Raw genomic sequence first — 15,797 nt, 5'->3', positions numbered from 1 at the left:
AGATCAATCGAAAGGGATTTTTTTTCATGAAATTGGTACCGAAAGGGCATTAATTTTTCAAATTAATGTAACCAATTCCCCAAACTCACTTTATAAAATTGTTTTCCTGCTATTTTATATATGTATCTAATCAACCTCCTATAAATGAATAGTGGCGGCTCCAATTTAATAATTTTTTCATGAATTGAACCTAAGTTGCGATTTGGTAGGATTTGGGAGGATCCGAATTAGGTTAATTAATTAAATTAAGTTGATAATCCATTAGCATGATTTTTTAGGTCGCGACAAATTCAAAATCCGATTCAAGAATATGCTTAACTTAAGCTCAATTAATATCTGCGATATTATTAAGATGGTTTGTTCCAGAAGGTCATGAGTTCGATTTAGGTCGTGAGCAAATATCTAAACAGTTATGTATTGCGTGGTTTAGCTGTAGCATATCTCGTATAGAGAGACTTCTTGATTGCTAGCATTTTTGGTGAAACTTCAGTAATAACCATAGTTGTACTGCGTTGCTTGAATGTGTATCCCTTGTGGAGAGATTTTCTAATTGCTTGCATTTTAGTGAGATTTCGATAATTAGCGCGCCAATCTCGAACCTCCTCATCAATATTGTCTATTCATGTCTTACATTTGGATCTGAGTCGTTCAGTTTAGGTAACTAAAAAAATAGGGAGGAATGGAAACTGGGGAAGAAATTCATAAAATCTGAATCTTCCTCCTCTCGTTCTCATTAAAATTTCAAAAATTTCTCATTTTCCACCAAAAATTGTCCTATCGATCAGACATGGCGCCTCGTAGAATTTAGAAACTCAGGATATAAAGATAAAAAAAACTGTACTGTCGAAGAGAGCAAAGCAGTTTCTTTACGGAGCGTCAACGTTGATCTTGACGATGATAAATCCATAAAACGTGCTTGTTTAAGGAAAAACGTTTCAATAAGATCGGCCGGGCAAAAAAAGGCAAGAGACAGGTGAAGAGAGTCGGTTCTGTCCCATGGACAAAACGACAGAAGCTTCTCCTTCTTCTCTGCGATGGAGAATCCTGCGGCGAGCACTCCTCCCCCATCGTGTCTCCCAAGAGGGTATGGTCTGTCATCGCCATAAATTTCGCGAACAATCCGCTCAAACGACTGACAGATTCTTTTCTGCTTCTTCTTTCTTTTGTTCTTTCAGATAAGCAGTCTCGAGCTGACATAGATCACATTTCGAGGAAGAACAGTCGGGGCTTCAAGTTGATACCCTTTGAAGCAGTAACCCAACAAGGCGATTCAGCTTCTTCCTCGAAAGCAGAAGCGAGACATGCCGTCGTTCGCTACACATTGCCCGTCGATGGTTCTCCCAAACTGTTGCTTACGTGTGTTCTCTGAATTCCTCGTCCTTTGTTCTTTGTCCCTAAACTTCCGTTCTTTCTTTATGATTGATTAGGTATTGAGAGTCTGGTTGCTTGAGGCTGTGTCTACGTGGTGACGTTAAAAATTGGATATTTGCCCTTCTCGATTTTAATTTGTTTCACCCCTGATTGAGAGCTGAGAGCTCTTCATATTCATCTGGGTTTCTTGAAGATTATTTTTTTTTTCTTCGATAAGTAAGAGACAATTTAGGATCACAAAAGCATAGGAGCAATACTGCTACAAGCTCAAGAATTACACTTCAATAACGCCCCAATCACAGCACAAGGCCCTGTATTTGTCTGATGAAATTTGCGTAGCAAATTCAGTGTTTTTAAATAATCTATTCTGAATAGTTCTGTTGATTTTCGGAGCAATCTCATAGCGACAGCACTAACATTTGTAGTTAGCAGATGAATGTACCATTCCCAGTACTACAATTCCAGAAGACTTTTTGTTTGCCTGAATTGACTTCAAGTCATATGATGATCCGTTGGACTGTGTACCTTTTCTGGTTCTTCTCCAGAATGCAATGTTTAGGAGGTGACGAGTTCGACTCATTAATGACGCCTCTATTGAAAGATGGCGCTTGTGGGGTTAAGTTAGAGGGTGAAACCTTCTGAAGATTAGTATAGTGGAGCCCTCTTTGTCGGTGAGGATCAGGAGTACTTTGCCAGCTGATGTTTCTAGGTTCTGTTTTTCATGCAGTCAGAGACTGGAGAACCAAGCCGATCTTCATGATTTTGAGATCTGCAATACGCATAATATTGACAACACTGGGCTTGTCTGTGAGTTCTTTCTCCTCCATTAACTTTAGAATGCATATTTTAGTTCTTCCGAGCGGCTTTCTTCTACAGCTTAGTTTTGTTCCCAAGAACTCTGATGCATTGGAGACTTATCGTAGATCGGGTGAAAAGTTTGCTATCCATCTATATTTGGATGCCGCGGTATAGCAAAATGTTTTGGATAATACTGTATTAATGTTGGGTCGACTGCATCAAAAGCTTTGAGTGACAATTTGAGTGACTGGTCCATTTAAGGTAGGTGCTCTAGGAAGCACCTAGCTCCTGGTCCATAGTCCAAGGGAAATGGTGCAAATATCTGGCTCAATATAAAGAATAAATTTGTTAGACTTATTGTTTGTCACTTGATATTGTAATTTCCAACCCGTAGGATCTGCTTTAGTGGTTTAAGGGATGGTCTTGTAAATATGGTTTAGGCGCATGGCATGGATACACTTACCCATAACAACAAATGCAAACAAGTATGTGTCTTGCTACCCACCTAAGTTTGACTTCTTTTGATAAAAAAAAAAAAAAGTTTGACTTCACGTTCTATGAGGTCAATGGGACATTTATTATCCCGAGGTTTACGCACCAAAGTATGGTTTCTTGCCACTAATGAGTAGAAAAAGAAGATGATGAGTCTTCAGATAGAAGGTTTTACAAGTCAGATTTCATTTATGTAACCATTTTCCCCTTCGTTTTTGCTCGTGGCTGTAGAAGTGAAGCAACCAAATGAAATTGAGGAGAAAGTATTGTAGATTCAAAACTTCATAAACTCGTTTCATGTCTGTTTTTTTATTGAGTACTTCCTCCATTCCTCTTACATAAACTTATGCAATGCAACTCTGTGAGTTGAGAGTTGCGTTGGGGAGGGATAGACTCCCCTGGAATCATTATTTTTGAGCATTTTGAGTCTAATCTTATAGCTATACTGATGATATCTTCCATTTCCTCATCAATGTCAGGTCCATGGCCATCAGAAGAAGTACTCGCTTATTTTTGTCTGTCACATGCAGACATGTTCCGGTTGGTAATCTCTGTACTGGCAAACCACTTTGCTGAAGCTGCTTGCTTCCTGTGAATTTATCTGAAAACTGATTTTGAAGTGTCTTACGAAATTCTGTAGGTGTAAAAAGGTTATTGAGCTCGGTTCAGGCTATGGCTTAGCTGGGTTAGTCATTGCAGCAGCCACTGAAGCATCGGAAGTGGTAATATCTGATGGAAACCCTCAAGTAGTTGATTGTATCCTTCTTGGCTGATGGTGCTCTAAGATGAAACAGTAATGTTATTCTAAATTTTTTAAGTCTATCGAGAACAGAACAGTGTCTCTTGTTCTTCACTGTACCAGAACTAATTGGGAGCACTTGACGGGCACCTATACCTGCTTGCTCCTTTTTTATCTCAGTAGTGCTTACAATAGTAATGTGTTCTATCTTTAACATAAGTCAATTCAGAATGGAAGTAGTACAGAAATGATGCTTTAACCTAGGTTCGTTTTATCAGTACCATTAATAGCAAGGATCGATGAACTCCTAAATGAGGGCAGAAGGAAAGGACGTGTATTTAATCTTATGATGCTCTATATTGCATGAGAGAAGTTGTACTAATGACAATTTCTTGTTTGGTTGAAAGTGTGGTTGCCACTAATATGGTTGATTCAATCGAGACCGAAAGTCTCACTCCTCTACTATGCTTCATGATTGTCATCTATCTTTTTCCCTGAATTCAATAGGTGACTTTATTATCTCTACATTCTGTTTTTTCACTGTTGGTGTTGGTCCTTATCATCCAGATATCAAATGCAACATTGACGCCAACTTGAAAATGTTTGGTGGAACAAAAGTAATGCCTATGATGTTGCACTGGAATCAGACGGGAGTTTCTGAAATCACCAATAGTTACGACATCATTGTCGCTAGCGACTGGTATTTTCTATCTTCTTTCGTGGTATATTTGGTTGGTTATGAATATAACAATTATTTCTAATCCTGATTAATGGCACAAAAACTTTGTATTTGGTATATGCTTCCGTTACTCCAACGTTGTAAAAAGTATAGTTCTTATAAATGTGATTATATTTCTTTATAATGGTTGCTTGTCTGAATCCTGCTTGAGTTACTCCACATCCTGACTTTTTGTGCGTCCTCCTCCTATATCACAGTCGATATATCAATATTGTTCAATGCTTGATGACCAGGCGATGTCTGGATTTGTGAGCAATTTCCAAAATGAACTACGCACATTGGTTCTTGTGCATTATGCATAGAAGCTTGCTCTATTCATTTTTGTGCCAAGGTTATATCTCCTTTTAAAATCGTTGACGTGGCGCATCGCATTGGCGCAGCACCTTTTTCAAGGATTTCCACTCTGGCCTTGCTCGGATGATCAAATCCCTATTGAAGCGACCTGGGCCATCGGAGTCTATACTTCTCAGTCCAAAAAGAGGAGACTCGCTGGACAAGTTTCTGGACGTAATAGCTAAAGAAGGCCTACGCTTCAGCGTTGCAGAGAACTACGACCCAGAAATTTGGAGACGTCATCAAGGCTTCGTCAATGGTGATAACTCCTGGCCTGGCTATGAGAAAGATCATTGCTATCCATTACTTGTCAGAATTATGCCATGAACCTCTGGAGCCCTTTTCCTAGTCCTCTCATTCTCCTGCCTTTACCAAGCCAGAGAAACTATTGTCCATTGGGTGATCTGTGGAGAGATTCATGAGTATTGGTCTTGTGAATAATCTATTATTGCTTTGTTGCTTCCGCAACTCTGCGGTTCCTTGAATGTGCTTGGCTCATTAAATCATAGCATCACTAGTTATCTTTTACATAGTATTTCCTAAGTATCCCAAACCTTTCATGAGATTGGAAGAAAGATCATTTTTTTTTCTAGGCTAATGCCGTTCTTTTACCGAAAAGATGTCAATGTAGATCACTTTCAGGAAAGCTCATCCTTTTCTAGGCTAATGCTGTTCTTTTTCTGAAAAGATGTCAATGTAGATCACTTTCAGGAAATGGATGAGCAAATGTGATTCCTTCGTCGTGGTGGGAATATGCTATTTGCTCCTCTATTTGACTTGCTGAAAGTGTTGAGTTGCCTATCGGCTTGGCTTTGCATTGGCCCTTACTGCGTAACTCATCGAATGGACTTTTATGCGATACACAGTTCATGAAAGAGATCGATTCTCACAGCCAGAACAGATGCATGACAATATGCACCTTTAATTTGGCGAGTAGATTTCGATTTGAAGTGTAGCCTTCACGAGAATATGTTCACATATGGATCACAGGTCAGGGAAAATCAATTGTTCGGCAGATGGTAACGAATTGTATATCAGATTCTTGTAAGAGCATACTGCTTTTCAGTCTTGCATCCAAACAAAATGGTTTACATAATTTAAGACATGATGAAATGTAAAGCTATAATCATCGGTTGTCCATAACTAGGAAGTGGGTAGTTTACAATCTGGATTCAGCTACTTTCTCCTCATCAAAAGGCAATCAAGCCAGCTCACTTTGGCCTCTTCTATGTACTCTCCTGTCTGGCTACAAAACTTGCAAGAGGGAGAAAGAGATGGCCACATTGAGTGAGAACCCAATAATCGAGGAAGGAGGACAGCGTGGCGAATCGCCTGTGGCCAAATTGGCCAGCCATGAAGTGGTAAATGCTGTGTCTTGGGTTGGATTCGAATCCGACCCTGATCCGGACCCGGCTGTTGCTGAGCTATCTGTAGCTGGTGTTGTGCTCTTGGGAGAGGAGTCTGTTGCAGATTTGATGCTGCAGAAGGAACATGGTTTTTGAATCAAATTTCAATGGCAATGACTTCTCTAGAATGCAACATTCACAAGCCTACAATAACTTTTTGAAAGCTTTTTCCACGACCACCGTCCCCATTGCGGGAATAATCTTGAGCTCATGAAATATTCCGTTTAAGTAATTATCAATTCCGTGTTGGTGCTAAGGTGTGCATTCTTTGCAAAGATACGGACTAATATGAAAGCAAATCGTTCTCTAATTGCTGAGCTGGTGACAAAGCGGATTTGCTGTCTTTTGTTTTTGTACATGTCATATGACACTGACAAAAGAACATCTAAAATTCAGTCATGATGTCAGAAAAGATACAAACATGACCAGTAACTGAGAAGATTACACTAAGGCAAACAACTGTTTTAATCAAACAAAAAGGTCATCTAAATGACCAAAGAATTGTGGAGAGATGATGACATACCTCGGTGAATTGGGGCAAAATGTGATGGTATAGTCCGCGCCGGTACAGGTGAAAGTACTGGTGGCATCGTCGTAGGCGTAGCTATATGATCTGGGACAAGCCGTCTTGAAGATTTGGGAGTAGAGAGATGGCTTGCAAGCGGAAGGCGAGTTGTATGTGCCGCTGCAACAGTACTCGGGGCTCCTGAAGGCCTCACAGGCGCTCCTGCACGCTGCGCCTCCGCCGGCCCTCAGCTCTGCCGGGCACTGGCGGTTGAGGTCCGTCACGCACCCCGTGGACGCGCATTTACCTGGCAAAAATAACAGACTATGCCGAATCGGAACCTGTAATCTGTGAAGCGGACACAAAAACTAGGCTGTGCATAAAAGGGTCAATCTACTAATGTCCTCACTGTGTCATGCTGTCATGCCAGCAATGAGATGAGAATAATGCAGCCAAACTCTAGGAAAGGAGGAGATTCAGAGGCATTTGGCTTTTGGCATTACCTGAACCACCAGTGCCATCAATGACCATGGGCAAATTGTAACCATCAACAAGACTAACATCATAGAAATCTTGAGACACCGAACCTCCTAGAGTGAACTCCGCCAGGGTGGCTGGAGGGGCTGCGCCGCCCCCGTTGCACTCGACCTCGCCCGAGCCGCAGTCGGCTGTGGCGCACGAGCCCCGGCCCGAGCCGTCGAAGGAGCACCCGCTCCGGCCCCAGAGCCGCCCCGACCATCCACTCGGTGCCTGCACGGAGCGGGAACCCCCGCCCTTGGCGAGCTCGAACCCCGTGGTTTCCAGCGGGGGGCTGCCCGACCCAGATAGGATCCCGGGCCACACGGGGAAGTTGCATCTGTTGACAAAAGTGAAGGTGGCGGCGCTTGACGCACCGGGGAGGCAGAGCGGCATTGCCAGAGAGAGGCCCAAGAAGAGAGCATGTAAGTGGAAGCAGCAAGAGGAGAGGCGGACAGCCATTTCTCCAATGTAACAGGACAGGGTGCAATTTAGAGGGACTGCTGCTAAGTGTTGGAGGAGGAGAGTGCATGCAGCTTTGGAAGGTGGGCTAAGTGAGAAGTAGTGGAGGGAGTCCAAATCGTCTGCATTTCCACCCTTTTTATCGGGAGAGAAAATAAGAAAGGTTACTCAAATTAAATTATTAAAAAATAAATACACACTGTATATGCTCTATTTTATATGTATTGAAAAATATAGTCAATAATTGTAAGCTTACATGCTAGTAAATCTGAACGTATAAAGATTAAAGTAGAATTTCGTACCAACCGATGGTCCGCCACTTTCTCTTTCTCTATCTTAAATTCTCCTTTTTAACGAGGAAAGGAGAACAAAGGAAGTGTAACGTCATCGGTGAGTTTGAGCACCATTTTACGCAATTTTGTATTTAAATTAAACGAGTTGAATATGCACCGAGCGTTCCTTTTTTGTTTTAAAATCTTATCTTGATTCGATTGCACTTTTTTCGCACTTAAAAGAGAGCAATAGCTCTAAGAGCTCTCTTTCCGACTCAGCATGGGTCATAAGTTAGCCGGTCATACCGCTTACGTGCTGTTGTCATCGGCAAACCTCCCGTTCAGGGGGCCAAGGATCCATCCACAGCGCCGACTGGTGATAGTCGTCTTCCTTCCCGTCTCCTCTCGGCCCTTGTGCGAGGCCTTTCGAAACGTCGCGATCCGAATGGAAGGAAGTTCGCCCCGAGTCTCTCTTTTTTTTCTCTCATTGGTCCAGGTTTCGAGCCGAGCTCGCGACAAGATCATTTTTGGTCCCCCTTATGGAAGGGTGACCTTGCACGATACAACTTTCCATGCTTTTCGGACAGCGAGGAAGTCCAGGTAGGCCAGTGACGCGGCACGACATGGTTGGCCATCTTTCAAGCAGGGACGGTTGGGGGCTTCTTTGGAAAAGTTTGATTAGGGACCACGGTTGGTTGACCGATGTCAACACTGAATCATTAGGGAATACGTCACACACGAAACTTAACAGTATACCACTTTTACGAAATGACCCCGACGTTCATTCTGTATGGGCTTCCAAAAGAAGGCGTTTGGTAACGTGGAGTGACTACATGCAATTACAGAGAATCGACCTCAAATGGGGAAGGAAGTTGTCTATGCCCCTCTTGCAAGTACCTTCAACGAATTTTCTTTGCTCAAAATGAAGCAAATAAATAAAGCGTTTTCTAATCTTTTATGAATGCAAGTTGGTATCTTGACACTATCTTGACAGTCCGATAGTACCGTCTTTATTTTTGACTCCACGATTTTTCAATTAATGAGTGCTTTATGCAAAACACGCGGTGATGATGTGTGGATCTACTGTCAGAAATAACTGGCGATCTTGTCGGACTATCGGAGAAGTATTTTCCTTTACGAATAGACAACTTTCATTGGGTTCGATTGTCCAATACAATTGATAAGACTAACGAGACTCTAGTTCGGTACATCTTTTTGGTTTATCGTGCATACCCCGAGTATGTCAAACTACGCGTACCATTCGCTTTTTCCTTTTACGAGGAATATATATGAAAATTTATGTTAAACTTTTTTCTTTCTTTTCTGCGGAAAATTATGGAAAGGTTCCAAGATTCCCACATGGGTGATGTCTGAATAGCCTTAGGACATAGGGAAATGTCTCAATGCGTGTTGAAAAGCAAAAGCTTTTAAGGTAAGGGAAAGGATTCGTCACATGAAGTCCACAACACCCACTCGAGGAGGCCCATTGGTTACCCTTTTGACTCTCTACTCCTATTTTTCTCATCATCTTTGCTTCCTAGTGGGGGCATAATCATATCTCTCACTCACCCATTGAAGGCTAGATTATTGCTCTCTCCGATAACTTCTATTTTGAGAAATTACAAAAAAAAAAAAAAAAGGATACTAAACATATTGCACCTATGCCAATTCAATCCTAAACCTTTTAATTTGATCAATTAAATCGTAAACCTTTTGATGATCTGCTAACTTAGTCATTGCGGTTAATTTTGATCGAAAACGATGACGTGGAAAATAGCCGTCTTACGTGGCACGACCGTCACTAATATGAACAATTCTAATTTTTTTTATATAAAAAGTCTGAATTATTTAGTATTGTTTTATAATTTTCTTTTTCATTTTTTTTCATTTTTTTCCTTTCTTGTCCTTTTCTTTTTCCTTCTAAAGCTGGCAAGGGTTGCTAACCGACTTTGCCAACCACTGGGCGAGGATCGTGGCCCTTTCTTAGATTTGGCGAGTGCTTTGTGGCCTAGTTACCAATGTAGAAAAAAAAACGCGGAAAAGAAAAGAAAAGAAAAGAAAAAATCACAATAATAATAAAAAAAATTATTCACGTCAGAGCCAATCGTCCCATGTAGCACTTTCGGCGTCCATGTCAGCTTTTTCACCGAGCATCATTAATAACCTATCTCACATGTTATGTAGATTTTTCATTCAACCCATCATTGAGAAAAAGAAAAAAGCACAATTTCTTCGAGGTGCCAACAAGCATGCGCTCATCTTCACCGCACATGTATTCATCGAAAACCTAGCACTATTTTCTTTTTCCTTTTTTTGGTATGAATGGTACTTTCGACCGATGAAAGACAGAATAAAGATTCAAAATTACATGCTTGTTTGCTGAGCTTCGCCAATACTTGGAAAGTGGTAATGACAACACGAGAACTAATGAATAATGGCTTTCTAAGCTTCTAATGAGAGACTTAAGCTCTATTTATTTCGCGAAAAATGAATAATTTGAAAAATATTTTTCTAAAAATTATTACTTGTATTATTGAAAAATAATTATTCAATAAAAAAAATATTATTATTATTATTATTTTATATTTCAACATTTTCCTGGACAACAAACGGAGCCATCTGCAAAAAGAATTTTTTTTTATTGAGAGAGGATAATGTGTGCTAGGTGCCAAAAAATGATTTGGTAGGGCTTAAATTTGACATGATAGTGCTATGATGCTTTGTCATCAATAACATTCCAAATGGCCGAGTAATCATAGCCGCACAACATTTTTAAGCATAGGTCCAATCCTCTACTAACCGACCGAATTATTATGCATCATCAACTTTGCACACGCAAACATATGTTCACGTACTTTCCTCTTGCTTTTCCAACAATCATAAATTAACAATGTATGTCTACTTTTCTGCGTTTGGAATTGGGGTTTCATCACGTTCGTCGCAGGTAAAAACCCCCTAACTTCTACTTGCATTTCGCTAGCGATGCTCATAATGCAATAGATTTATTACATGGTGATATGCACTATCGCTAATACGCCAAAATCAAACAATACCTATATATGTATATATGGAGAGCTAGAGCGTGCATGACAACACTTCTTGAGTATAATTTCTGCGCTTCTAGAGCAGAAATCCGTTTTGGTAATGTAGTTTCTGGAGCAGAAAGCCATTTGATTACAACTTCTAGAGCATTTTTTTTTTCCTCCAGAAGCAGTTTTGGAGCCTCTTGAAAAAGTAGAAAAAAAATTATTTCTCTCTAGAAGTAAAAAAATCATGGACATGTTATGGGGCCTTACATCCATTCCATTTATGAGGTGTAAAGTATCAATGGATAATGTATTTTTTCCCCCTTTTGGGCCCTTGTTTTTTTTTTTTTTCCCCTTTTCAATGAGAATCAAACCCTCCTTTGTTTTTAATAAATCTCCGGCATTCTCTCTTTATCTAACAAAGCACTAACGTCAACCACTATGGTTGATGTTGATAGTTATGAGAAAGCATTTTGCCCAATTCCCTTTTGTCTGCACACACATTTATTGCTTCCTTGACCGAATTCTAGGCACAGAGCTTGGCTAAGTGTGGTTATCCTCATTGAAAATTGAATTTAGGGTTTAACACGTTAGAGCAGACAAAATGTGGGTTTGTGAGGTTGGAGAATGACAAAGCAAGTAGGGCAACATGGGGAAGGAATTGCCAAAAGTTGATGGCCCAAATCGATTGGGATGATGTGGAAATGGACAAAAGTACAAAAATGCATCTCTGGCAAAGCCCAATCGAAGATCGTTTCTCCAAAGTAACTTTTGTCTGGCGATTATGTTCACCTTTGCAAACGTAATTTTCTTGATTATTGAAAGACCTAGCTAGTCCTGGAATTTCATGATTTCTAGTTAGCTCCATGATAGTTGTTGCCATTTCAATGCGAACAGATGTTACAAGAATTCAAGTTTATGTTTTAGTTCATGCACTCTAGAAGTTGCATGTAAATAAATTATTCGTTGGACGTTATCGATTTTTTCTGGAGCTTACAAGAATATTGGTAAGATAGAAAATGAATCCCCGTCCCATTTTCTCATAGGTTAAGCTTTTAGAAGAGAAGGCCTTGCTAGGTGAGTCTGGTTTTTTACACCCCTCTCACCCATTTTGGGATTTCCTTCAAGTCATTTTACAGTGGGAATGTTAAGACACAAAACATATCTCAACGTGTCTGTCCACTAATGACTCAACCTTTCAGCACTGCGCGTCTATGTTCTTGGTTGCCGTCAACTTTAAGAAGTACAATCACATAAAACCACTTTAGGACCCTGATAATGCAATGTTGCATCAATGCAGTGCTTAAAATGGACCTTGATGATGAGTCAAGAGGTAGAAAATAGTTACAATTTGGGAAGAAAATTCTAGAGGTGTGGCAACTTTCATGCGGTACTCACTTGTTACTTTCCTAAAAATGACCACTTCAATGTCATCGATGATTTGGGTTGCCTAGAAATCCGACGTACTGATATTTTATTATTCAACATCTGATGGGGCCCGTCAACAAGATAAAATCAATGATTAAACTTCTAAACAACGTCATTTAGAGATCTATTTACCCCAAATTAAGGAATTGGGGCAAAATTCAATGTGTTCTTTGAGAACCCTAACCCTAATTCCTCAAAGTGAGGTAAAATCACCGTATCAAAAATCCAACATGTGGAGTTCAGGAAGCCAATGCCGCCAATATCCTCAGTGCATCAGAACAAACGCCAAAGGTGGTGGTGAAGGAGGCGGGTAGTCCTGGTAGAAGAGAAAATCTACTACGTCAATTATGGGGAACCTATCTCCGCGAAAGCTCCGGAGGTGGAAAACCAGTTAAGAATTACGACGAGGACAATGGCGTAACCACCGAAACGGAGAGCGCCGGATTGAAATTGAGCTATTTGCTGGTGTTAGAAGACATTTAAAGCGGAGGATTCAAGGTTTGCCATAATTTATTGCCGGAGGTGCTTAAGTGATTGGTTTGTCACCAATGTGGTACTCAAGTAATCGCTCGAAATATTTTGGAATTAAAGTGATAATCATAAGAAAGTTATGACAGGCTCCATTTGTTTCACGGAAAACATTTTCCTTAATTTCCGGTGTTTGGAGGGCGGAAAATGAGTGGTCAACAGAAAATATTTTGTGGTCAATAGAAAAAACCTTCTAAAGCTGTGGAAAATGATTTCCTCATTTTGAGAAGAGGAAAACATTTTCCTCATAGTTTCTTCCTCCTTTCTTTCACACTTCTTTTGTTTAATTTTTTGTTTAATTATTTAATTATTTTTTAAAAATTCGATTTTAAAATTTTTTACAAATTAAAATTTTTTATTATATTTATATTTTTCCTTCTTTTCTTCTTCTCTTTTCTCCTTCTTCCTCCTTCCTCCTTCCTCCGCCTGCTTCCTCTGCTTGCTGCTGCTCCTTCCTCCACCGATGATGGACCTCGGCGTCGGCGGCAGCCTAGTGAGGCAAGCTCGAGGCTCGGCGACCGTCGGCCTCGAGGGAGGCCAAGCTCGCGGATCCGGTTAGGTCGGGCACAACCTCGAGCGAGTGAGGGAGCCAGGCGAACCGTCCCCAGCCCCGATCGAGGCCAAGCTAGGAGTCACCGGCCTTGAGTGAGGCCGGGCCGGGCATTGCTGGCCTTGCGCGAGGCCGGGCCTTGCCTGTGGCGGGTCGTCGGTTGTCGTTGTGGTCGGCAACCGGCAGAAAATAGTAATTGAAAAAAGAGAAAAACATAAATAAAAAAAAAAGAGAAAAGAGAAAAAAGGAAAAAAGATAAATAATTAAAAATATTTAAAAAATTCAATTTTATAAAAAATAAAAAAGGGAAAAACAAAAAATTATTGAATGAAGTGCCTGGAGGAAAATTTAATTTAATTTTTCTTAACAAATAATAGAAAATATTTTCCTATTTTTTTTAATATTTCAATCAAATATCGGAAAATATAGTCATTTTCTTGAAAATTGACTTCTCGGAAAATATTTTTCAAAAATGACTCATTTTTTGCGAAACAAACGGAGCCTTCTAATGCCCTTTCTTTCCTAACATTTCCTTACTTGCAAGATTGAGTCACTTTTTAACTTATTTGAATCCTTTAAGTCGATGCTCAGAGTTATCTAGCAAACTTATCACAGTCCATTCTAATTTGTCTTTTTTATTAGCAGCACCTAATTGAGGTCACCAAATATCGCCCAATGGGCTTACAAATGTAGCGGCCCATCTCAAATTCTTCTCAATCCGGATTGGACCGTCATTGAACCTCAGCCAACGGGAGGAACAATGATTCTTTCGTGCTTCACAATATCCCATTACATTTCCCTTACGATGTCATGCAATGTAACGCCTGCGATGGACCAATGTCGGAATAAGTTGATTATGTAGCATGTAGGCGCATAATGAAATTGTGAGATTTTTCTAATGTGGACTTATATTAATTGAGGTTGCAATTTATCATTCTACGGGATTAATTTATAGTTTACGGGGTTGGTCTAATAAGGTATGATATAAGGATTTTTAACCATTCTAATATGAGCATGACATTGTGTGGGTGGAGTTGAGTCCAGCTCTTGATGAGAGAGTCTAGTTGAAAACTTCATAAATAGCGTTCAAGTCTCTCCTCTACCCATGACGAACTCATAACAACTTCACATAAGGAGCTCATATGAATTGTCATTGTTAAGGAGCTATTTCACTTAGCCAGGGATACAGAGGATAATAGAAGAGAAGTACTTGAGTTTTGGATTGTAGCTATTATTCATCAAGAACGATGAATCCCAAATCAAGTGTACAAATTCCTTTAAATCATTATTGTGTTTCTAGATTCTAGCCATGGTGATCTATTGTCATAAGGTTTTTAGCAGCTTACATGAAACATCCCATGCGAATCAAAATAATCGCTTTGTGAATCGTTTCTCATATCTCCAACCTTATCATTTTCGAAATGGATTTGACAAATGAAGCAAAGAAATTTTCGATCAATTAACCTCACCGACTTAATTTCAAAGAGTTGTTTGAGTCGTAGAAAAGTCGATACGTAACAAAACAATTCACATATAAAGTATATAATGAGTGCCGATTTCGAGATTTTGGCTATAATCCACTCTCTCTAGGGGGGTGTGGATCGTGCGGTACATGCATTTCAGGGCTTGTTAGTCGAAACGGAATTGGAACATAGATCGTCATGGTGTGGAGGCCACCGAAAAGTTGTAGCGTTGATATCTCGGTCCAACCTAATAGATGTTAAGATTAAATGCACAAACACAGAGAGATAGAAAATAAAGGGCAAGAAAGAGAAATCGAGGTACAATGTTTATCTCAGTTCACATTTAAATTAAGGCTATATTCAGCAGAAGATTTCACTATAATTAGCATCTCTCACATCTTTGTTACAGCTATCCATTACAAGAGAAAGATATTATATATATAACAACAATTATTCGTTGGTTCAAATCCAAACTACCAACAAAATATAGGCTAAAACTATACGGACCCTCTAGCGTCTCAAGGGAGCCGCCTCCTTGCAACCCCTACCGAGGCGGCTCTTCCGAATCCCCGTGCCTTTCTATCGATAGAGAGTATGAATCGCATCCCAACAGTAGAGATTTGAGATGACGACAACTAGGGTGTTGTGCCGAGTGACCTCTCGTAGATCGCTCCGATCGAGCATGTCGTACATTGTGTGTGTATCAAGGCAACGGAATAACTCGCCGAGCTTGCGAAATCCTATGTCACGTAGAAAATGACAAGGCAACATAAAATAGGACACAAGATATCCGAACCAAGTAACTAAATACCAATGGGGTCTTCATCGGCTTTCTTTTAGCTATAGCTTTCGCTATGTATACTTGCTTAAGCGGAGACTCCCATGTCCCACTCCATCTTGAAGTATATATGTCGCTTTCTTCTTTGTCATTTATGCAATCTATTATGCAGTGTTGATTTTAACAATTACTATTTTTAATACCTTAGTATATAATAGGGAAGATTACCAAAAAAGTCCTGAACATATTATAATTATGCCAATTTATTCATATATGTTTTATTTTGCCAATTAATTCTAAACCTTTTGCATTTACGCCAATTCGGTCTATTTGGCCGCCTAGTGCTAAAGCGGCATTGTTGGCGTTGACGTGGACTTTTCAAGTAATATTT

The 15,797-nt window shown here is 40.0% G+C and overlaps 2 protein-coding genes across 3 annotated transcripts; one reads left to right on the top strand and one right to left on the bottom strand.

Annotated features, from left to right (window-relative positions):
- The first annotated feature begins 775 nt into the window (after positions 1-775).
- LOC115736429 (calmodulin-lysine N-methyltransferase) lies at positions 776-5,000 on the top strand. 2 transcript variants are annotated; one of them, XR_004014901.2, is made up of 8 exons: positions 776-1,084; positions 1,176-1,356; positions 2,099-2,178; positions 3,141-3,201; positions 3,302-3,417; positions 3,968-4,100; positions 4,520-4,871; positions 4,902-5,000. XR_004014901.2 is itself a non-coding variant. In XM_030668145.2 (7 exons), exons 1-7 carry the CDS (start codon positions 997-999, stop codon positions 4,797-4,799), a joined length of 939 nt encoding a protein of 312 aa, XP_030524005.1. In that variant the 5' UTR covers positions 776-996; the 3' UTR covers positions 4,800-5,000. The 2 variants fall into 2 exon arrangements, 1 of the variants encoding a protein (XP_030524005.1); XM_030668145.2 differs by having other exon boundaries at positions 4,520-5,000.
- Positions 5,001-5,489: 489 nt separating this feature from the next.
- On the bottom strand, positions 5,490-7,455 carry LOC115736500 (thaumatin-like protein 1). Its single transcript, XM_048272641.1, has 3 exons — positions 6,887-7,455; positions 6,402-6,690; positions 5,490-5,950 (listed from the first exon to the last, which is right to left on the bottom strand). Exons 1-3 carry the CDS (start codon positions 7,359-7,361, stop codon positions 5,719-5,721), a joined length of 996 nt encoding a protein of 331 aa, XP_048128598.1. The 5' UTR covers positions 7,362-7,455; the 3' UTR covers positions 5,490-5,718.
- Positions 7,456-15,797: the final 8,342 nt, after the last annotated feature.

The sequence above is a fragment of the Rhodamnia argentea genome, chromosome 11 (genome assembly GCF_020921035.1).
Source record: "Rhodamnia argentea isolate NSW1041297 chromosome 11, ASM2092103v1, whole genome shotgun sequence".
Lineage (NCBI taxonomy): Eukaryota > Viridiplantae > Streptophyta > Magnoliopsida > Myrtales > Myrtaceae > Rhodamnia > Rhodamnia argentea.
The sequence above is the reverse complement of the archived record's forward strand: the minus strand, read 5'-3'. Positions and strand labels throughout refer to the sequence as shown.

What these genes read in the sequence shown, in the direction of transcription:
- LOC115736429 (XM_030668145.2), top strand. Translation starts at nt 997, where the DNA reads ATGGACAAAACGACAGAAGCTTCTCCTTCTTCTCTGCGATGGAGAATC. An exon ending in CCATCGTGTCTCCCAAGAGG is followed by an intron (nt 1,085 to 1,175) that starts GTATGGTCTGTC and finishes TTGTTCTTTCAG; the next exon opens with ATAAGCAGTCTCGAGCTGAC. An exon ending in TGACAACACTGGGCTTGTCT is followed by an intron (nt 2,179 to 3,140) that starts GTGAGTTCTTTC and finishes CATCAATGTCAG; the next exon opens with GTCCATGGCCATCAGAAGAA.
- LOC115736500 (XM_048272641.1), bottom strand. Translation starts at nt 7,361, where the DNA reads ATGGCTGTCCGCCTCTCCTCTTGCTGCTTCCACTTACATGCTCTCTTC. An exon ending in TGATGGCACTGGTGGTTCAG is followed by an intron (nt 6,691 to 6,886) that starts GTAATGCCAAAA and finishes TATTTTTGCCAG; the next exon opens with GTAAATGCGCGTCCACGGGG. An exon ending in TTTTGCCCCAATTCACCGAG is followed by an intron (nt 5,951 to 6,401) that starts GTATGTCATCAT and finishes TTCCTTCTGCAG; the next exon opens with CATCAAATCTGCAACAGACT.